This window comes from Notolepis coatsorum, assembly GCF_963971535.1.
Source record: "Notolepis coatsorum genome assembly, chromosome: 3".
NCBI classification, from domain to species: Eukaryota; Metazoa; Chordata; class Actinopteri; order Aulopiformes; family Paralepididae; genus Notolepis; species Notolepis coatsorum.
The window spans coordinates 140,740,499-140,764,896 of record NC_140167.1 but is presented as its reverse complement, the minus strand read 5'-3'; the positions used below and the strand labels follow the sequence as shown (position 1 = coordinate 140,764,896).

The following is a 24,398-nucleotide window of genomic DNA, read 5'->3' as shown; positions in this document are numbered from 1 at the left end:
GCTCAGCCAGGCTATCCTGGAGGGATGGCCTGAGGAAAGAAAACAATGCCCCCAGAACATCACTGAATACTGGAATCACCGAGATGAACTATCCAAGACGAATGGAATCATTTTCAAAGGGGAGAAAATAGTCATCCCTACCAGCCTCAGAGGAGAGATGCTGATCAAGATCCATGCAGGCCACATGGGAATGGAAAAATGCAAACTGAGAGCACGAGACATCATGTTCTGGCCTGGAATGGGTAGACATATAGAGCAAGTTGTGGAAAAGTGCTCAATATGCCAAGAGCGCCGCCCATCAAACACCAAGGAGCCTATGATGCCTCATCGTATCCCAGACCGCCCTTGGCAGGTTGTAGGGACAGATCTCTTCAACTGGAACAACCAGGACTATGTTGTGACCGTCGACTATTACAGCAGATTCTTCGAACTAGACCGACTTCACAGCACCACATCGGCAGCTGTTGTCCACAAGCTAAAGGCAGCCTGTGCCAGGCATGGCGTCCCAGAGACCATTATCTCAGACAATGGACCACAATACAAGTCTAAAGAGTTCGAGGCATTCGCCAAGTCGTGGGAGTTTACACACGTCACGTCAAGCCCACATTATCCGCAGAGCAACGGACTAGCGGAGAGAACTGTGAAGACGGCAAAATCACTCATGGACAAGGCTAAGGCAGACGGAAGAGACCCGTACCTAAGCCTCCTGGAGTATCGTAACACCCCAGTAGACAATTTCAAATCGCCGGCACAGCTGTTGATGAGCCGCAGGCTACGCTCAACCCTCCCGAGCACCAACCAACAGCTGCGGCCAGGGGTAGTAAGCCCCAAAGATGGACATGACAAGCGAGTGCAGAGACAACAGCACCAGAAGAAATACTATGACAGGTCAGCTAGACCACTGCCCCCACTACATTGTGGTGAATCTGTCAGGCTCCAAGAATATGGACGCTGGAGGCCAGCAGTAGTCATACAACCAGCCGACACTGCGCGGTCATACCACGTTCGCACCCAAGATGGACGCGAATACCGCCGCAACCGCAGGCACCTGAGGGACACAAAAGAGGAACACTTCCAGGACAGCGACGGTATGCCAAGTCCAGAGAGCGTCGATCAACCGCCGGAGACCAACGACCCTGAACTGTCAGAGGACTCAGAAGCGAACTCAGCTTCATACTACACCAGATCCGGCCGAGCAGTGAAGCCTCGGGACGTTTTAGACCTATAAATGTACAGGGTGCAGGCGGATCGCTGCCCTACTATAACACCGCTTACCCCATTGAAAAAAAAGGGGTGGTGAAATGTAACAAAATATTAATGTATACTGAAATGATGACTTACTATATGTGTTGAATCTATGACTTACTTACTTTGCTTACCTGTCGATATAGTCCCATTTTGTTAGCAAGTTAATTCTACAAATAAGAGCTGCATATGGTGTGGTGAGACACACGACCAAATAAGCCTTGAATACATACCTTATTCACAGCGGAAGTATTCAAATATTAAAGCAGACTTTCCAGAATAAGAGGGCACACAATACGAACTGTAATACCTTTGATACAAGAATCTTTTTATGTTTAACATATTATTCCTACCTGTTTACATTGCCTGGTCCTGACACAGGTAACGCACATGTTATTGTTTACAAAGAAACTCTTACAGAGTATTGCACAACCTTTCTTTATTTCAATAGCTTATAAAGCTTTCTTTAAAAGAAGGAGGATGTAATATTCATGCTTTGAATATATCATTTTATGACAGGCGCGCCAGGCGCACCTTCCTATTATGTATACCTGACAAGGGGTCCTGACAGTCAGTTGGCTGCCAGCCGTGGATGGAGTTACACTCATGCTTACCTCATGCTTACCTTTGAATAAACCTCTTAATGCAATCTCCTCGTCCTGAAGATTATTCTCTTTAAATCGAATACGACAGCCACCAAATGCTGATGGGGCACAGGAGCCAATTCCTCAGGGGTGAAAACCTTTTGAATGTGCCAAGAGCAGGATTGATTAACAATCAATTGGAAGGACTAAGCGTTTTAAAGTGGACATCTACTACGTCCACTGTGTTGCAAAGAAAGTTGATGTCATCATCATAGGTTTCAGTGAACGGATTCCTCCCTTGAGTGAATGAATGAATGAATGAAAACTTTATTTAACAGATTGCAGAATGGGTACAATACAGTACGGCTCAATACATACAATTGTTAAGGGGATGCAGACCTGAGAAAGACGTTTGTCTTGTTTCCATCAGGGTCCCCCATTTTCAATTCATATAGACATATATGACATACATGACATACAGATAGTCAGTACTGCTACATCTATACATTTATGACATACCAGATTTGCAAATACAGTACTGTTTGTGATACAGAAGGAGTCAAGAAAAGGGAGTATATACATTTGACGTAGAAACTGTACATTGGAGGAGGTTGGGTTGAGTGAATGATTAACCTGCGTACAGGAAATACCTTCACGTAAAACCCGCTCCACGCATCTCGTGCATCATTAATAATTGAAAAGGCGTTTAAAAAAAAACTCATCCACCAATAATGATTTTCATACGCTTTCCCAGACAGAGCACTTAGGGGGAAATCAATGCTTGTGTGAATTAAAGCTGCATTAGGCAACTTTGGAGAAATTAGCAAGAGTGAGTGCCCAGCAGAAATAGCTCTGCATCCCTTTTCAAACCCATGCACACTGCTGGTGCCTCTGGGAGTCTGTGGAAAACCTTTGTTGCACATGCATGGGCTTGAGAAGGGATGCAGAGCTTGCTCCATTTCTGCTGGGCATGTAAACTCACTCAGTTGCCTACTGCAGCTTCAATTCACATGAGCATCGATTTCCCCGTGATCTGAAAAACCTAGGAGGGAAGGAAATCAATGGGGTATCTGTCGGGGAAACACCAGCACACTGCTGTGTTCAATTATAAAAGGGATGCATTGCTGACATCATGGCAGAAAATGTGAAAAATGTCATGACATGAGTCATCAATGTATTGAACCGTTCATTTCTTCTTCATACATTTCTGAGAGATTGTATGTAAGCCTAGTAATTTGTAATAGTAATTCTAAGGGAAAGTGATGCTCCAGATACAATAGACTAAAGCATTTCAGTTTTTATGGTAACAGAGTGAGACTGACTTAAATTGAAGTGGTGTGAAGGGTGGGCCTGGGGGCCACAAGGGGTGGTGTGAACAGTGTCATGGAGGGCTAGATGTATGATAATTATTGTATTGGTACAATCATTTTGCACTCTGAGATTTGTTTTGCCCTGTATGCCTATTTGTTCTCTTGGTTATGACTTGGAAACGATCATTTCCAGAGTGAATATGACAAACAAAAATTGTAAAGCGCTATATAAAATGCACCATTTATTTGACGTCTTTTACAGGAATGTTTTATGCCTGAGATAGTGACTGTTGTGTCACTTGTACACCTTGGACAAGTAGCAACATTACTATTGCTATGCCATGCTATGCTTAGTGTGCTTAGTGTGTCTTGTGTTCACGGGCGCTCACTCTAGGAGCTGAAGGGGAAGATTTTGCTGAAAGCCAAGAAGATCGGTGGCTTGGAAGAGTGTCTTGACGAAACCCTTCCAGACGAGGTTAGCGATGAGGACGAGCTGGACAGTCCCTCTGCTGAACACCTGCCAGCCGAGTGTCTGGACCTCAACGAGAAGGTAGAGTGAAATACTTGTGACATTCTGTGATCACTTAATTACAGTTAAAAGAGTACTCACTTGGGGAGCTCCCGTAGCTCACCGCATATCTCGGCGCTATTTCTGCGTCAGGGAAAACCGTGCTCGTCACGGATCTGGGGGACACGAGTTTGATTCCCGGACCCGCCGTCATTTCTCAGAATGTCTTCCCCTGCTCTACATCCCATTTCAACCTGTTTGTCGGTCATGCTTGACCAGAAAAGCGATAAACGCTAAAAAATAAAGTTTAAAAAAAAAGAGTACTCACTTCTGTCTTAATGTGCAGACTGGGCACACCTCACAGTGAGTGGACGGCCAACACATCAGCACTTGATACTGATATAAAACAACCATGTGGTTAATCACTGAAACTATACAAACGTATACTACTGTAAAGCTTGAAAGGAAGCCAAATCAGTGTATGTGAGACGATGGTGTCCTGCCAGAACTCGCATTGCCCATTTATTGTTCAGGCGGCAATCATATCTTACCAACGCTTAGAGGAAGGAAATAAGAGAATCGATTTACAGCTTGCGGCACCAGCGTGCATACGTCCACATATACTATCGATAATCTGGCGTTTATTTGAAAACGATTCAGTACATCAGCGTTTATCAGGGATTCTTTTTTTTCTTCTTGAAAACGAGGGCTTTTCAAAATGCTATAAAACGGAAATGAACCGATAAAAAAACAATCCTCTTTGACAATGTTGACTGGAAATGGGTCATTGATAATGCGACGGGCAGAATAGACACATAGCCATAATTTAAAACATAGATTAGGCGATATTAACGTTAAAGGGGAACTATCTTATAAATGGCCTTTTTCAGTGTTTAGCATTGTTTCCTAGCTATGTGGACTTATATTAATATGATCTATGTCTCTAATTCTCATATTGGCGCATTCTTCCAATTCTCCTCTCACAATATTCACCCTCACTGAACTGAGTCATCTGAAAATGTGCTGATTTGTGATGTCAGAGAGACTCAGCTGCATGAGACTCTGCTGAGACTCACACACACTCCACACAGTTACCACTGTGGTTGGAGCCCAGGCTCAAAACGGCTTAAGATCTTGAGGTAGAAAAATGCTGTTTTTGAGGACTTGATTAGAAATACAAAACAATGAATTAAAAAAAATCAAAAATTACAGGAATTGTGTAAAAGTGCCCAAATAGTGAAAGAAATAGTAAAATAGTTCCCCTTTAAACAACATCAATGAATAAGTAAAGTCACACCTCAGATCTCCAAAGAACACGACCTGGGTCTGTGCCTCATTAATTCTAAGTGGTAACGCTACAGCACATGTCTGCACAATCCATTTAAAACCAGCTTCCCTTGACGCTGGGATTGTAGCTTCTCCCCACAATAATTGGTTCTCTACTTCCTTGTTTATGTCGCGCAATTACGCAGCACACCTTGCAATTAGAGACGTCAGGAATGGGGACAGTGCCTACTAGTGGATTTATTTCCTCACTGGTTTACACTTGTTTACCATTCAATACACATGCAATACACATGTTAACAGACTGGTGTCCTGATTTGTTTAGGCCAGGGGGGGAGGATTGGCTCGGGAGGTAGAGTTGTGGTCTGGTAATCCGGAGGTTCCCGGTTCAATTCCTGCTCCTCCCAGGCAGCGTGTCGATGTGTCCTTGAGCAAGACACCCAATCCCTAACTGCTCCCGATGAGCAGGTTGGCACCCTGCATGGTTGCCTCCGCCATCAGTGTGTGAGCGAATGGGGAAAATGGGAGGAACAAATATTGTAAAAGCGCTATATAAATGCACCAGTTACCATTCCGGAGGTTCCCGGTTCAATTCCTGCTCCTCCCAGGCAGCGTGTCGATGTGTCCTTGAGCAAGACACCCAATCCCTAACTGCTCCCGATGAGCAGGTTGGCACCCTGCATGGTTGCCTCCGCCATCAGTGTGTGAGCGAATGGGGAAAATGGGAGGAACAAATATTGTAAAAGCGCTATATAAATGCACCAGTTACCATTTTACACGTCTTCTAGTATGGGACATGACAAGGCAAAAACAGATGAGTTTGCCAACAAAAAAACATAATCTTGTTTAAAATAAATCCAAGCTGAAATCCTCTCCCCCCCTTTATGTGACAACTCAAAGTAAAATGGTTCTGAACCCTCAGTGCCTCCTTATCCATGTAGAGGTGCCTACTGCTGTGTAGAAACCCTGGGAGAGATTTCAGCACACAAATAATTTTCCAGACAGGAGATAATGAAGACGAGACAGGAAACACTGGGGGGGGGGGGGGATATAACAGAGATAGACAGGAAACAGATGAGAGATACAAGGAAGACAAACAGGCGGGGAAGAGTTAAGGAAACTGACAACAAGGACATCTGCTTCCTCTAAGCGTTGGTAAGATATGATTGCCGCCTGAACAATAAATGGGCAATGCGAGTTCTGGCAGGACACCATCGTCTCACATACACTGATTTGGCTATTCAAAGACCTCCCCTTTATCTCTCTCACTCTCTCTCACTCACACACACACACACACACACACACACACACACACACACGCACACACGCACGCGCACACACACGCACACACACAGTCTCTGTCACTTATTATATCAGTGTTTGTAGACGTGTTAATCTCCGTCACTTATTATATCAGTGTTTGTGGTCACGTTTGTTTCTGTTTCTTTTCAGAAATCCAAGTCTCATCTGGCCAGGGAGCTGTCTGACTTGGTAGTGTACTGCAAGAGCGTACACTTCCATGGCTTTGAGAATGCTCGTCTGCACTCCAAATGCTATGAGATGTCCTCCTTTTCTGAGTCCAAGGCCAGGAAGCTGGCTAAGGATGCAGGTAAAATAGAAACAAAGGGGCATTGCACTTGAGAGGTCCAATGATCTTTTTTCATGTGTACAGTATTGTTTTAGCAATCAGCTTAACTCACAGGATGCTGCCCCCCCCCCCCCCCCCATATAGAAAGAATAAATGTCCGACTGCAGGACATTTTAATCAAATTTACATTCCCTTTTGTCTTTACTCTAAGAGAATTTGGAAGAAAATGTACTTCCTGAATTAATTTAATTGAAACTCTAACCCAGTTTTTTTTTATTTGCCTTGTTAGGCATCCCAGCCTTTCATACAGCTACTGTATATGCTGCAGGGTGTTGATCTAGCAAGGTGGTATAGTAGTACTTTTTGACCCATTAAGTGCACTCTGAATCTCAGTCACTCAACCTGTCAACTCACTCGGCGGAGGACAATCTAATCTATAAAGGTTACTTTAATCATCTTCTTCAATCGTCTTCTATTGGCTACATGAAAGAAAACCATCGGACTCTTTCACTTCCTCTCAATGAAAGAGACTGGTTAAGGCGAAGACAGGCTGAAGTCCAGGCTGTAGACACAGAACAACCATATAATATCTTGCATCAAGAATAAGAGCTCTCTATAGAAATATCTTCCGTGTCACAGGGACAGACTTTCTGCGTGTCAACTCAAGGCAGCTGAGCCGGATCTACCCCAGTGGCCTCAGGACAGACTCCTCCAACTACAACCCCCAGGACCTCTGGAACGTGGGCTGCCAGATAGGTGAGGAGAACGCCATCCTCAGCTGTCCTCCCCAAAACATCCTCCTCACAAATGTCTTTCCCACAGTCACTCCTGTGCTAGGGAGTGCTGGTGTGCACCAGTTCTCTGTGCTAATATATACAACAGTATCAAGTTCAAGTTGCTTTAATGACAACCACACGACAGAGGATGGTGGAATTAGCTTTTGGTACAGCATGGCGGGCAACTTCAGCTCAGCAGAAACATCAGACATACACAGGCACTATTCACAGACTGTCACAAGACAATAATCACAAGACGGTATTCACCAGTGCTTAAAAGTGCAAGTCCATCAGAGATAAGTGTTCAGAGTGTTACAATGTGGGGTGGAGTGTGTGGGAGTGAGTGTTGGACCCAAACGCAGGACAGAGAGCGAGTAGAGAGACGAGGCAAGAGTCGACGGGGTGAGGAACAATAAGGCTTTACTTGAGGCAGCAACAAATATACGTTACAAGAAGCACAAAACGTAAAAGGCGCAGCCGAGCTGGCACGGAGAAAGGGCACAGACTGACTACAAACAAAACCTGACGAGAAATTAACTGAGACACGAAACAAGGAGAGCAACAAAACAATGAACACTAGAATACACTTACTATGAATGAATGAACAAAGGACAATTCCGCGAACGGCAGGAATAGCACACGAGAGGGATACAGGGAGCTTTCACGAGCAACAGAGTAACACGGCAGGATGACAGGAAACAGGGTAATGACGCAACACGGAAGACAGGGAGAAGCACACCTAAATACACAGACACTTGATTATAATTGGCGACACCTATATAGGACGCAACACAGAGACTACAGTGACACAATACACGACAGGACTGAATAACAATACACACAGACACACTGGAGACATAACGCTAGGCTAGACAGAGGAACACCACAGGGAACAGGAACATAGGAATACAAGGTACAAGAGGGATAACAGAGATCAACGTTGGCGGCACGGTGGTGTAGTGGTTAACACTGTCGCCTCACAGCAAGAAGGTCCAGGGTTCGATTCCCGCTTGGGGACCAGGTTTCCATGATGCCAGGTACCCAGGTGGGGTATCTCCCAGGCCCCTCTGTGTGGAGTTTGCATGTTCTCCTAACCGCTAAACATTGAGGATAATTGCATGCCAATTAAAGACCTCTGAACAGGTCCTGCATTATTATTATTATTATTATTATTATTATTATTATTATTATTATTATTATTATTATTATTATTATTATTATTATTATTATTATTATTATTATTATCATTATTATTATTATTATTATCATTATTATTATCATTATCATTATTATTATTATTATTATTATTATTATTATTATTATTATTATTATTATTATTATTATTATTATTATTATTAACACAGAATGCAGAACGCAGAATGCAGAACGTCCGTGAAGCTCTGAGAGAGCGCACCAAAGCATACAATGACGGCCTAGTGGCAGGCAACATGAATGACCACAAGGTGGCGCGACACAACGTAAGGAGGACAGTGTCAGAGGCCAAACGGCGCTACAGGGATAAAATTGAACTCCAGTTTGAACAAGCTGACTCTAGAGCTATGTGGCAGGGGCTCAAAACGATGACAGACTACAAAGGCGCCTCCCTCAAACTGAACAGTGACATCTCCTTAGCAAACGACCTCAATACCTTCTATGCGAGGTTTGATGCTGGTAATAACAACACCAGCTCACAAACCTCGGCAATGGGGGGGGGGGGGTCGGCTGCTGATGGAGGCGCAGTGTTCAGGGTAACAGAGCATGAGGTGAGGCGGACCTTTAAAAAAGTGAATATCAGGAAGGCAGCAGGTCCGGACGGCATCCCCGGCCGCGTCCTAAAAGTCTGTGCCGACCAACTGGCCCCAGTATTCACTGACATATTTAACCTGTCCTTAGAACAGGCTGTCATCCCCACCTGCCTGAAGAAGTCCACTATTATCCCTGTACCCAAAAAATCCAAGCCTGCTTGCCTCAACGACTACCGCCCTGTAGCTCTCACCTCCATAGCCATGAAGTGCTTTGAGAAGCTAGTAAAGGGCTACATCTGCTCCTCCCTCCCCATCAACATGGACCCCCTGCAATTTGCATACCGCCCCAACAGGTCCACGGAGGACGCCATATCCCATGTGCTGCACACAGCAGCATCACACCTGGACAAGAGGCAGGGGAACTATGTGAGAATGCTATTCATCGACTACAGCTCGGCATTCAATACCATAGTCCCCTCCATACTCATAGCCAAGCTCAGGGACCTGGGCTTGGGCTATGACCTCTGCCAGTGGGTCTTGGACTTCCTGACTGGCAGACCCCAGGTGGTGAGAGCAGGCAACTGCACCTCCTCATCCATCACCCTCAACATAGGGGCCCCCCAGGGCTGTGTTCTGAGTCCCCTCCTCTACTCCCTGTACACACACGACTGTGTGGCTCAGCGGAGTAGCAATACAATCGTCAAATTTGCTGACGACACAGTGGTGGTGGGCCTGATCTCTGCCAACGACGAGAGGGCCTACCTGGAAGAGGTCAAGGTCCTGGCGGGATGGTGCCAGGAAAACAGCCTCTCCCTGAACGTCAGCAAAACAAAGGAGATGATTGTGGACTTCAGGAGGTCGGGGGTCAAGGACTACAGCCCCCTCAGCATCGACGGGGCACCGGTTGAGAGAGTCAACAGCTTCAAGTACCTCGGAGCCTACATATCCGAGGACTTGACATGGACCACACACATTAACAGTGTGGTGAAGAAGGCACGACAACGCCTCTACTTCCTCAGGCGCCTAAGGAAGTTCCAAGTCAGCCAGAAGATCCTTAAGAACTTCTACTCATGTACAATAGAGAGCATCTTGACCGGCAACATCACCTCCTGGTTTGGGAATAGCACTGCAAAAGACCAAAGCAGACTACAAAGAGTGACACGTTCAGCCGAACGCACAATTGGAGGGGGGCTCCCCACCCTCCAGAACATTTACTACAAGCGTTGCAAGGGCAAGGCTAAGAGAATCATTAAAGACTCCAGTCACCCAAACAACTGCCTCTTCGAACTGCTGCGGTCAGGCAAGCGATACAGGAGTCTCAAGGCGAGCACAGAAAGACTCAGAAGTAGCTTCTATCCCCAGGCCATCAGGCTGCTAAACGAACAATGAATGAACACTACACAACAACAACCACCAAACGCACATAGCACACACATCCACACGCACACACTCACTTTAAACAAACACACTGTAGCACCCACTCCACACACTTTATAGCACACAACCACTTTAAACAAACACACTGTAGCACCCACTCCCCACACTTTATATTTATGGATGAAGGATTGCACTACAACTCGTACACCTTACTGTAAATTGTACCTAAAATTGTACCTCATCCCATTTCTGCTTTGCACTAGATAGTACTGTACATTAGTACACTGCATAGTATTGTGTATTGTATATTATATGGTAACTCAGAACATTGTACATATGTCTATACCGAACACTGTGACCTCATTTTCTTCTTCTAAATTCATGCTATATTATGTTATTATGTTATTTGATACTATCTTGTCTAGCACAGTCTCTGGAGCGTAACAGTAAGAAGCATTTTGTATGAAAGTATTCTGTACTTCTGTATGACAACTATTAAAGAACTTGAACTTGAACTTGAACTAGGCACAGCTGTAAGAGCAGCAGTGGGGCCAGTTGTCCACTAGATGGGGCTATCGGACAGTTCAGGGGGCCAGAGGCAGGCGGATTGTCACACAGTCCTTATTTCAGTGGGGAAGAGACTGTTGTGACCTATAGCGCCTCCCAGAGGGCATCAGCTGGAAGACATAGGGAGCAGGGTGAGAGGGGTCAGAAATTATAGTTTTAGTTTTTTTGTGATTTTTTTTTGGTGAATCAAATCAAATCAAATCAAATTTATTTATAAGGCCCGACAACACACGTTAATGTCCCCATGGGCCGTACAAGTCTTCTTTAAACAAGTCAAGAAGAAAACATAACAATAAGTCAAGAACAGAACAAGAACACCATAAGGTCCAACAAATTTAAAATAAATGCAAATAAATGAAAGAATGCAAGCACTCCCAGACATACCCCACGCGAAGGTAAGGAAAAACTCACTAAAACCTAACAATAGGGAAAAATGCTCCACAGGCAGTGTGGAGGAGAGAAACCTTAGAAGGGCCATTCAAGGGGGGATCTCCCTTCTTAGATGTCGGTGATAGTAGTGTTGCAGACTAACAGTGAAGTATGCAGTAACATACAGCCACCCCCATCGGGTTCTGGTTGTTGAGGTGATGTGAGCAGAGAAGTTCACATGGTCATCAAGGACCACACCTAGATTCTTGTTAGTCGGGGATGGAGCAATAGCTACGTTCTCCACTGTCAATGAAAGGATAGTCAGTGGGGAGGATTCAGCCGGCAAGTGAAGTGGCTCCATTTTGCTCAGGTTTAGTTTGAGGTGGTTGGTTGTCATCCAGGCCGGAAATGTTGGACAGGCAGGCCAGACTTGGGTAACTGAGGGAGAAAAGGAGAGGAAGTTAGGTGTCATCGGCATAGCAATGGTATGAGAAGGCATGAGAAGTGATAATGTTACCCAGAAACTTGGTGTAGAGAGAGAAGGGGAGGGGTCTGAAGACCAAGCCCTGGGGGACCCCTGTCTGTAATGGGTGGGCGGTCGACAGGGTGCCTTTACAAGATATTTGGTAGGAGCGGTCGTCGAGATGATAGCCATGCCAGCACAGAACCTCCAACTCCCATTCCTGCAAGGGATATGAGGAGGATCTGATAGTTGACGAAGACTGCCGACAGGTCCAGGAGAATCAGAACAGAGGAGAGGCCCTTTGCTCCTCTTGCTAAGTGAAGAACCTCTGTGACTGCTATGAGGGCTGTCTGTGGAGTGATCAGTCTTGAAGTGAGGACATGGTGGCATGCAGTTTGTGGAGGTTCTTAGTCGAGGCCTCAATCTTATGGTTAAAGAAAGAGGCTTTGACAGTAGTAATGTTTTTGGAGAATGCTGACAAGCAGTGATCTTTTTGCACTTCCTCTCTGCCGCTCTCAAACTCTGTCTTTCTTCTCTAACTGCATCCGTCAGCCATGGTCTGGGTGTGGAGCGGCTGGAGTGGCAGGCTTCTTGGTGAGGGGACAGAGCTTGTCAAAGAAGGTTGAGAGGGCTGAAAGGAGGGTGGAGGTTACTGTATCTGAAGGGAGAGCAGAGAATGTCTCACTCAAAGGTAGAGCTGACAGGATGTCAGAGGAGAGGGTGGAGGGGGACAGGGAGCATAGGTTGCGTCTGAATGAGACAGTGGGTGGTTTGGGGTTTAGCATAAGAGTTACAGTAGTAGAAAGGAAAGAAAGAAGTGGACTGATATATGGAGGGGAGTCACATGTTAATTATGTTGGAGAATGTGAGGTCCCCCTGCTGGCTTTGTGGGTGGGAGGCATGACAGTGGGAGTCAGGTCGAACTTAATTGACTAATTTCCTCCTGCTCCAGTGGCTCTGAACTTCCAGACAGCAGGTCTGGAGATGGATCTGAATGACGGGCTATTCTGTCAGAATGGCCGCTGTGGCTACGTCCTCAAACCTGCCTTCATGAGGGACAGCGAAACACCCTTTGACCCAGAGAAACCAGAGGAGCACCAGGGATATAAGCCACTCCGCTTATCCATTGAGGTTCAAAACGAAACACTCTGCAGCCCACATGAATGCATACCTGTACACAATCATACAGTTTGTAATAATATGTACTTCTCCATAGGTACTATAGGGGTTGAATGATTCAATTAAACAACAGATTGATTTGATCCAAGTTATTAAAGGCATATTTCAGATGTTGTTGATAGATGTTGTTGTAGAGTCCTTTCTCAGCACAAACCATGTTGTTCCTCTGTCTAGCTCCGGATAGTTATAGCCACAAACCAATGCAAAGTCAATGGGCTGGAGCTCCTGTCTGTACATGCCGACTGAAGCTCACTGAAATCTACTTTGTGTGCACTGTGGAGTACATTTGAGCCTTGTCAGCTTGTATAGACAGGAGCTTGACCCCATTGACTTTGCATTGGTTTGTGGCTAACTATCCAGAGCTAGTATGAGGAACAGTGTGCGCTGAGAACTCTACGAATCAACAACATCATTCTTAACCCTTTCACTGCCGCACTACCAAATGGTTAACCCTTTCACTGCGACAATTCATAGAAGGTTAACCCTTTCACTGCTACGAAACTGGCCACCGTAAATGTCCAAACCCCCCACCCCCTCCTAATAGACAGTCTCCTCCCCACCGCATGTATATATTCTCTCCCCGCCGTAAGTATATTTCTCTCCCACCCACCCACCCCCTCCAAATGTAGTCTCCTCCCCACCGTATGTATATTTCTCTCCCACTCACCCACCCCCTCCTAATGTACAGTCCCTTCCCCATCATATGTATATACGCTGTCAGGATCTATGGGTAACAGTACTGTATATTTGAATATCGTATATGTCACAAATGTAACAGTACTAAATACCTGTATGTCCCTATGCCATAAATGTCATGTATGTTGAGTATGTCATAAATGTCAATATGAATTGAAAATGGGGGACCCTGATGTAAACAAGACAAACGTCTTTCTCTGGTCTGCATCCCCTTAACAATTGTGTGTATTGAGCCATACTGTATTGTACCCATTCTGCAATCTGTTAAATAAAGTTTTCATTCATTCATACAACAGCCGGTTAACCCTTTCACTAACACACGGCGACCATCGGTTGTGTGATAGTAAAGGGTTAACCTTCTGTCGTGTGGCAGTGAAAGGGTTAAGTGAGAAATAAAGGTTCCAAAAATCAGAGCAATCCCTTCAAGGCAAACATTTAACACAATCTACATTTTCTTTGGCTTACATTTAAATGCGTAACTTATTAGGTAATCTATATAAATGTGACAGGACTGATTCACTCAGCAATAATTGAACGAATACAAAACATATAAACCGACATATTGGTTCACAGCATTGTTTATAAATTAACTAGATTAACACATTCTATACCCCTAGTTCATACCCCTAGTAATCACAGTCTAGTTCTATTTATTTAAGGTTATTTCAATGGTTTGGACACCTAAACCAAGTGTGTGTGTGTCTATATCCATATCTGTCTGAATATACCTACTTATACACCTGTATATAAGACTAGGAAGACTAGCTGGTTGCCATGGCACCAGCTAATGGGGATCCGTAATGAAATCAAATATAACCCATATCACTCATATGATAACATGTGCAATAATGCTGTATATACTGTACATATCTATACAGTATATATATATATATTCTTTCCATATATATCCACATCTGTCTGTGCATACAGTACCTGTGTATAATAATTTTTACACATCTGTATATACTATATCTATATCTGTACATATCCCTTACCTACTCTTACTAGTTACGCTGCTGGCCATGTAGTGTCTTTATACCTATATCACTGTACACATTAATACTACAACACTCTACATACATCATTAGCACTATTACTCAGTAGTACTCATTTATATATTTTATATCCAATTTAATTACCTGTATTAATTAGTATCTATTCTAGTAATGTGCTGTATGACAATACATTTTAATCTAATCGAATCTAATCTATCAGGTGATCAGTGGACAGCAACTTCCTAAAGTGAACCAGAAAGAGGGCTCTATAGTGGACCCTCTGGTTAGAGTGGAGGTCTATGGAGTGTCACAGGACCAGGCCAAGGAAGAGACCAGTCACATTCAAAACAATGGTGAGTGGTGTGGCTGCAGATTCAGTGGCTATACTAGGTAACTTGTCTCAGTCAACTGTCAGTGGTACCACTATTTGAGTTTGCCAATGAGCTTAATTCATCTGTCTGGATGTTAATGGTGTATTTGTCTTTCAAATGTAACCATAGTCATACTAATATCTTTCTCTGTATTTATCAACCTTGTTGACACTTGGGAAAGCGTTCTCATGTTTGCTGTTGCCTTGATTTCTACTTATAGCAACTGCACACTGATTACATTTACATTTAAATTTAGTTATTTAGCTGACGCTTTTATCCAAAGCGACTTACAAGTTCTGTACGACAGGTCATCAGGAAGGATACAACTCTATCAGCTGAGTAACAATATTCATCAAAGTGTTGCATGTTACAGTGTAGGTTAGTCTATTAGGACAAGTGCATGACAGTAAGGCTAGTTAGGGTTATAATCTTTTATTTTTTTTATTTTTTATTTTATTTCAGATAATGGTTGAAGAAGTGCGTCTTTAGTCGACGGTGAAAGATTGGACGGGATTCGGCTGTCCTAACTGGGGTGGGTAGTTCATTCCACCATTGTGGGGCAAGGACTGAGAATAGGCGGCTTCTCTTTGATGACCCTCCCGGAGCTTGGATAGGAGTAGGTGTAAGGCGGCCAGAAGATGCAGAGCGTAGGGGTCTCGAGGGTGTGTAGTTAGAGACCATTGACCGGAGGTAGGCGGGAGCGGTTCCCTTCGCCGCACGGTATGCTAGGTCGAGGGCCTTGAAGCGGATACGTGCAGCAATGGGGAGCCAGTGCAGGTCCCTAAGAAGTGGGGTGACATGGGCCGACTTCGGTAGGTTTGAGATCAGGCGGGCCGCTGCGTTCTGAGTTGAAGTGAGTTGAAGAGGCTTGGTGGCAGTGGCCGGGAGGCGTGTTGCTTTTTAACAGCGGAGCAGTGCAAGAATGTGACAATTTGACCATGTGACCGCGGCAACAAGGGAGCGGCAGTGCGGAAATAGGCTGTCTCTAAGACAAACTCTAACCTTAACCAGCTCCTTAACAGCACCTAAACTTAACCGTTCTAACCTTAACCAACAACGAAACAATGCCTAACCTTAACCTTAACCTTAACCATGCCTAACCTTAACCGGCGAAAGAATACATGTTAAAAAAAAAAATCATGTTAAAATTTTTTTTTGATGGGATTCGAACTCGTCAACAACGGACCGCAGGACCGCTGCTCTGCCAGGTGAGCTGAAGCGCAGAATGAAAATCATGGCGGATTAGGGCGGTTACATAATTCCGCAAGCTCTGCCGCTCCGCTCTGCGGTTGCCGCGCCTGCCGCGGGGCGTGTCGCAACCAATCAGGGAAAACGCGGAAGCAAAGGCAGCACTGCTCCGCTGTTATTAAGCAATAGGCGGCCGGGAGGCCAGCTAGCAGTGCGTTGCAGTAGTCGAGGCGGGAGATGACTGTTGATTGGACGAGGAGTTGGGTGGCTTCTTTTGTCAGGAAGGGGCGGATCCTTCTGACGTTGCTCAGGAGGAATCGGCAGGTTCTGGTTGTCGCTGCGATGTGAGCAGAGAAGTTCAACTGGTTGTCAAGGACAACACCAAGGTTCTTGGCGGTCGGGGACAGTTAGCAGTTTCATTAACATAATTACTAATTAACCTATCTCTATATTCAGAGCCTACTGTGGACACTTGACATAGGTTGCTAATGGACAGATCCATTCTTGTGTAGCACAGAACCCGAACTGTCTGTGTGAATGTCACATATTACATACACATAATTATGGATGATTGTTAGTGATCATTATACAACGGCATGCAAATTTCTCGATTCTGATTGGCTGAAACAGTCCATTTACACGTATGTATAGGGCACAATCCACGCTCCTGGTCCCAGGACCCGCCCACAACCGAATCACATCACTCACATCACTTCGGAGAAAACAAGATGGCGGACAATAATCTTTAACAAATGGATATGTTGATAGCGTCATAACGACTAAATATAAAGCGATTCTGTCATGGTGAATGTCTTAGTCCTTTAAACAATGTTGGATGATGTAATTGATGGGTCATGAGTCATTGTAGAACAAAAGAAAAATCACGGCTTGATTGATTGATTATTTGATTGATTATAAATGTCTTCTTCCTTCCCCCTGACTGCAGAGCTCACTCTCACACTGTCTGGCACACCCCCACACACACACACACACACGTACACACTCACATACACACACACACTCCTGTCTGCAACGGCGGAGGAGAGTCAGACTGAGAGAGAGCTGGGTGTTGCGATGTTTTAAGTGAGCATGGCCCATTGAATTGATTGATTGCTAATTTTATTACTGTATGCCTGGTTTCCAACTGGTTAAGTTTAGGCCCTCTAAAGTAGGTTTAAAAAAATAAATAAAAAAATAGGGTGAAAACCTTTTTTTTCCTATAGGGCAAAGAAAACCTTTTAATTTGTTTTACCTACTTTCTATAGAAGCATCTAAGAATGAAGTTATATAGAAAGTAGGTCTGCATCCCCTTAACAATTGTGTGTATTGAGCCGTACTGTATTGTACCCATTCTGCACCTGGTAATAAAATGTTCAATCAATCATTCCAATATCACACAGTTGGATGTGTTAGTTTGTTGGATCCGTGGGATGCACTTCCGAGCTGCTTCCACATGGAGGCAACTTCTCTCAATCATTCCAATAACACACAGTTGGATGTGTTAGTTGGTTGGATGCACTTCCGAGCTGCTTCCACATAGAGGCAACTTCTCTCAATCATTCCAATAACACACAGTTGGATGTGTTAGTTGGTTGGATGCACTTCCGAGCTGCTTCCACATGGAGGCAACTTGTCTTTTTTGTTGTTGTGGGAACTACTTTTTGTAGCGGATGGTTTTTTCAATAAATCTTCGATTAATGTGTGTTTATTGTATAGCAATAAGGTTGGATGAATGTGGCAGTTGTATAAAAGCATTACACCACTTACGACCACCCCTAGGCATGGTTTATTGTTCACAAACCACTCCTGCGCGTGATGTAATGCTTAAATACGCTCTCTATTGCCCTATACCTGTAGGTTTTAACCCTGTGTGGAATGAGACTCTGAATTTCGTCATCCACATCCCCGAGCTGGCCCTGGTTCGCTTTGTGGTGGAAGACTACGACAAGGCGTCCAGGAATGACTTCATTGGACAATTCACTCTTCCATTTACACGCATCCAGAAAGGTAATGAAAGTTGAGATAATGAACATGTGGTGTATAGACGGCTTTCTTGTTTATAAACATACGTGCTGAATCATGTGACTAAGTTGCCCCCTACCTGCACGATATGGAGAAACGATGGCACTCGTTATTTAAAACGAAAACGGCTGGATGTCATTTAGCCAAATCTGTGAGTCTTTCACCTTTTACATATCTAGCTTTAGCCTGGATTGATTGTTTGGATTGCTAGCATGGCTAACAAATGAAAATATTATTGTAGTCTGCCCCGTTGACCAGGGCCCTATTCCCCGTACCTGGTTCAACTAAGTCGATCAAAAGTCCCATTAGCCAGATTCAATTAACCCGATGTTTGAATCCAGGCTTTCCCTGTTCCTCGAACGCTGATTCAGTCTCATTAATTCGAACCAGACTTGATACTCAGGATAATTGCGTGCGGCCGCCTCACCTGAAAAGACAGCAGGTGTCGATCGCAGAAATACTGATTTTCTAACAGCATTGATTGATTGATTGATTGAAAACTTTATTAACAGATTGCAGAATGGGTATACAGTACGGCTCAATAGCCTCGCCGACAAGTTAAATGCATAATCTATAGGCAAATTTCAAGTCCCTCATTACCCCAATCAATCAGATTATATTTCTTTAAATGTGCCTGCTGGCAGTATTAATGGAATGAATAATTGAATGAGATCTTGCTAGCGAAAATAATTAGTTCAACTCTTTCAGAATAAGTAGATAAAAACAAGCCCAAAGAGTATCTAATTGATATCTAATTAATAGATACTTATCTGTATTGTATGTGCTTAGGTATCATGTACTATATACATACATGGTTCCCAAAGTTGTCAAGGCGCGACCCCCGAAATAACGTGTCAGAGAGGCTTGGAGGCTATACAGTTTCATTATTAATCAGGTTTTAATCTGTTTCGGACATCATCCTTACATGCATTCAATTGATTAACCTTTGGTTTAATCATTCATCAAAACGTCAAAGGCTTGCAATTGCTCATTCATTTTCTCAAGTCACGTCCACGTCATCAAATCCGTCAAACAGCGCATCTCCTCAGACATTTTAATCCCAGTTACAATATCACAATAACGTGTGAGTGACAGTGATACAATTCAACAATCCACATATTCAGATTCGTCGTAATTCACATCCACAATCCACGCATAAAGACACTTCAATTTATGCTTGAATGAAACACAATCCGGGCGCTCCGCAAATACATCCACAGCGGAGAATATGAAACGAATCAGAGCCAAACACCCGATAGGTTTCATTCATTGAAAACATCCCAGCGGGATTCACATTTGCAATGATCCATTATTAAAATAACCACATTGTGTGTGTCGCGACTCGCGAGCACCGTATATATGATGTTCATTATTTAGGACAAAGTAAATCCATAGGCTGAATATGATTTATTATCAGCATTTTAAGTCTATTATTTTACATTTCAAAAGCCCCCTCTAAAAAAACTAAGCACAAAAACATAATTCAGAATGGTATAATGGGATCTAGACTGTGAGGAAGAGAGCTGGCATTTCTTTTTGCGAGGGCGTGGCCAGGTTATCCAGCTAACTGAACAAAGGTTATCCTATAACCCTAGTTATATGAATATGGCGAGCGCTCTGCTCTATTGGAACTGTCCCTTTAATCATATGCTATCATGAAAACTTTCAACCACATGCATGCACCTACACCTGCCTGGCTGAAATGGAAGACACATGGGGTCCTCAGTGAGTCAGAGCAGAGCGCTCGCCATATTCATATAACTAGGGTTATAGGATAACCTTCGTTATATTTCATATGGCTTTACGCTCTGCTCTATTGGAACACAAGAGCGGAGCAGAGCGGAGAGCCCGACAGATGTACCCGCTGAGGTCCCCTACAACCATCAGAATCCGGGGAAGGTCCACCCAGTCCGGCCCCCCCTAGTGAGGGACGGGAGGGAGACCGGACCCGACTGTGCGAAGAGGGAACAGTACCTCAAACGCACAAGGTGAGCAGACCGTGGGACTTACCTTTGTTTAGAAGGGCCCGCGACTACTCGGTCGCGCATCCCGCATGCCACCAGGGAACGGACGTGAAGCAAAAAACCCACGTCACAGCCCCCAACATTGTGGCAAGGCCGTAGCAGCGGGGCGCAGAGGAGGCCCCAGCCCCAGGCCACATCCCGGGGGCCAGGACCCCCCGAAAAAGGGGCCTGGCGAGGTCAACGAGGCCGCGGCATCGAGACCCCACCAGACGGTCACTGGTGACACCACCCCCCACATCGCCAGCGTATCGGACAGGGCCTACAATAGGTGAAGGCCCTTCTCCACCTGGCACGCCGCTCCAAAGCGCTCCAAGGAGGCTTCCCCCCCACAATGTCGTGGGGCCAGCTGGCGCACCGGAGCTGGCGCACATGCGGGGGCATACTCTCGGGTAGCCGGGGTCAGACTCAACTGGAGAGTCGACTCTGCTACCAACACACCGGGGAGACAACCACCCCCTATGTTTATTAACAGAAAATGGTTGCTCCCTTAACCCATTAAGAAACCCCCGGAAAACACAACTGTGCGTATACACAGGCTATACAATGCAGTTCAAGGCGTTTCAGGTTTAAAAAGGGTTAACCCAGGCCAACAGGTAAACGAGGGCAAGGCCCGACCTGGACCTGGAGGACCGGGACCTACACAGGGAGGCATAGAGGAGTTGACAGAAGCAGCCTCCCCGACAGCCCCCCCCCCCCCCGGTTTAGCAGGGAGGGAGGGGTGAAATGAATGGAGAAGGACCAACCCACCTAACATTGTGCAAGAAGGTACAACATAGTATGGACCAATGCAACTCGTAGTGGCATCTATATGACACACACATTCATGACATCAACCCCTGTGACGTCCGGCCCGCCCTGGCATTTTCCCCCCGGAAAAGCTCAGGGTCCTTCGGGGTACCAGAACTTGTCTGCGCCCCGGCGGACAACGGGTTAAACTGATCCGGTCCGGCGCGACCAGGACAAGTCCTGTGCCCTTATCACGCCGCCGCCGCCCCCAGTCCTAAGAGGGGGGTAGGTACGCGTGTAGATCCAAAACATCACAGGGGCGCCACCAAGACGGTCAGTACACGAACGTACCGCTCCCGGTGGCCCACCTAACAGGCGTGAAACCCCCCTGCCAATGTTTTTTTTAATTATCTTTTTCCCCCCTCCTTTTTTCGATTTTTCTCCCATCCCACTGTTAGTCGTTATGCCAATTCCCAACCCCCTTCCTGGTTGTTGCGCACTCCCCCCTACTGTTGGTCCGGGAGGCCGGAGACTGTCACATGCTTTCCTCCGACGCATGTGCAGCCAGCCGGCAGCCAGCCTAGCAGCGCAGATTCTCACCGGGAGAGTGTAACGTGTGGAAGGTCACACTACCTCCCTCCAGATCCTACCCTCGCTGTGCAGGCCCCCCGACCGAACTGTAGGGGTCGCTGTCCACAATGCCCAGGACCCACCCATCAGCTTTCCCACCCCTAACACTGCCAATTGTGTTAGTATGAACGACCAGCCAAGCTGATAGCAACACCGAGAGCTGGATTCAAACCCAGCGTCTCCAGCGTTGATGGTGAGCGCCTTGCCCACTACACCACCTAGCCGCCCCCCCTGCCAATGTTTGATCTACTCCGTCATCTCCCCCGGAAATGTATGCAAGTCCTCGAGTCTAACCTAGTGCACTGGCGCTCGGTAGAGATAAAAATCTCCTTCCCAGCCGACGCATAAAAAAACGCAGTTTTTATGATGTTGGGCAACCAAGGAGCGCCGGTCCCAAAAGGCGGATTCAATCATTGAAAAACACCCTGGGCCAGCGCTGATCGGTCTCGTAAGACCAAACGCTGATTTATGAAACGGCGTGTATGCTCGTAAAGAACCCGAGAACAGTGACAGCGAATTTCTAACAAGAAAGAGCCCCACAATGTTTCTCCCCGCTGTCTGGGATGAGCAGCAGGAAGCCGGTACTAGAGACACAGACACAGGCTCTTATACGACAAGCCTGGGAATAAAAACCGCATCAATTCTGCTCTTTATGTAAGAGGGGAAGACAGCGGTTTTCCCAGAGAGACCTCAACGTGAGTGAAACAATTGAAAAAGGTTCATGTAACAGATTGGACTAAGTAGACAAAATGGCCCAATATACACTACTGTTAGAGAGCAGAGCAGAAGGCCCAACAGTCTCGACTGCATCGCATCATCTATCCTTTACAATGACAGCGGTCTGTAGCACAGGCCCTGTTACTCACGGACATGTCTCTTGGCCAATAAGAAAACACGCCTGTGATGTCTTCAATGGCCGGGGAAATCCTGTGTCCCACTATCCTAATTTGGTCTGGGAGACAGGGAAATCCACCCCCCCCCCTCCCTGTGACAAGAGAGAGAACACCTTCGTCAGGGAGACTGATAGGTAGAAAGGCACAACCTCTCGGCCAATAAGTTTCATAAAGGATATATCTATATCCGGGGGGGGGGGGGGGTTATTTGTCCACCCCCCTCAACCACCTCACCCCTGATACGACGCAATAAAAAAGGCAGAGCCATGACACCAGTTGTATAGTGCGCTAAATGAAAGCACATACACCTGTAGTATAATAGCTTTACATTCTGCACGCCAACCACAGCCGATAACCTCGTTTGTGTAAAAAACTGGTTTTATCCACGGCTCTGGCTTACGTGTGAAAAACTTGCCACCCGCTATTTTTTTTATCTTTACCCTTAAGCAAAGAAAAAATACCAGACTGAAGAGAGGGACTCAAAAAGTCCTTGGTTTACATGCCACATATGTACAACTCTGTACGCTAACAATAGCACACCAGTTGCGGACTCAAATAACACTGGCTTAGGTAGAGAGAAAGGACATAAGCCCTTGGCTAAGTGCTAGTAATACAAGCCTTGCAAGTTATACAGAACAGCAACCAAAGCAAATTTCAGAGAAATTTGCACAAACTCCCAAGCAAGAACGCGACCCTAGCATTTTTAGCTGTAAGTCTATATTGCACATGCCGTATCCCCCAAAATACAGTGAATTAAACACACGTTTTGTTAAACAAAAACAGTCCCCCTTTAGGAGGGACCCTTTATGTTATTAACCTAAAAACATTTTTGGGGGGGGGGGGGGGCAGAAGGAGTAATGTGTCCTACCTGTACCCCCGGGTCTCAGGACGACTGGCAGCAACAATGGTGGTCTCCCCGTTGACGAGGCCTCTTGCTGGCGGGGCCAGTAGTGGCGAGGGCTGGAGTCCTGCTCCGGCGTTTCGCCCATATCCTGCGGCCGGCCATGGTGCAGGCTGACGACATGCCAGAGATGACGCCGAATCAGAGTGTCCAGGGCCCGCTATCTCCCCACGGCTATCGCTAATGGTTAGCTACAGGCTAACTGCTAGCTACAGGCTAACGGCTAGCTACAAGCTAATGGCTAGCTACAGGCTAACGGCTAGCTACACGCTAACGGCTAGCTACTGAAGCTGCATAAGGTGGAGTGCAGGCCTGGTCAATCCAGATAGCCAACTGCCTAGCCCAAAGAAAGGGCAGACAACGCTCGCCTCCCTCACAGGACGGCGTTGCCAGAGATACAGTGGCGTCGGCAGCGGAGCCCCGTTTGTACAGGCCGCTGCCGCCCTAAGCTCGAGGACAAAAAACACGCAACTCCCTTGCATACTTTCCTCCGTTTCGCTCGCATCCCTCGCGTGGGAGGCTCACCTTCTCTTTCTGATAGGCGGGAGCCAACGTCCAGTGCGGATGGCAGTAGGGCGTCCCGTCTCGGAGGTGGGACTTGAACCCAGACTCGGAGTACGGGGCTCCCAGGAAAACAAAGCACACTCTGCCCGAGGGGAGAGAGCTCTGTCTTCGTGGGGCGTCAAACAAGAACTCCCTGCCCCCTCCATGCAATCCTAATTGTCCATCGGACGCTACAGGCTAACGGCTAGCTACAAGCTAACGGCTAGCTACAGGCTAACGGCTAGCTACTGTAGCTGTATCGGACGCAATGGAGAGGTAACGGAGGAATCCTCGCCTGGAGCCGGCTGTTCTGCGGGACCATATGCCTGAGCAGCCGACCCCGCACAACTGACACATCCGTTTAGACCGTCCGCCCCCGCCGCTCACCGCCAATTGACGTGAGCGAGAGGCAGA

The 24,398-nt window shown here is 46.0% G+C and overlaps 1 protein-coding gene across 2 annotated transcripts in view; it reads left to right on the top strand.

Moving 5' to 3' along the window:
• plcd4b (phospholipase C, delta 4b) overlaps window positions 1–24,398 on the top strand; it is a 57,311-nt gene that overhangs the window by 29,615 nt on the left and 3,298 nt on the right. The window contains exons 10-16 of one of the 2 annotated variants that reach the window (XR_014619511.1): window positions 3,534–3,689; window positions 6,384–6,540; window positions 7,159–7,275; window positions 12,769–12,947; window positions 14,907–15,039; window positions 15,520–15,589; window positions 18,103–18,207. Coding sequence is in view for 1 of the 2 variants with exons in the window: in XM_084310768.1 (XP_084166894.1) it covers window positions 3,534–3,689; window positions 6,384–6,540; window positions 7,159–7,275; window positions 12,769–12,947; window positions 14,907–15,039; window positions 18,103–18,252 (892 nt within the window). In the remaining variant the exon portion in view is untranslated. Of the gene's footprint in view, window positions 1–3,533; window positions 3,690–6,383; window positions 6,541–7,158; window positions 7,276–12,768; window positions 12,948–14,906; window positions 15,040–15,519; window positions 15,590–18,102; window positions 18,253–24,398 lie in introns of those variants that run through there. The other variant, XM_084310768.1, reaches the window with a different exon arrangement.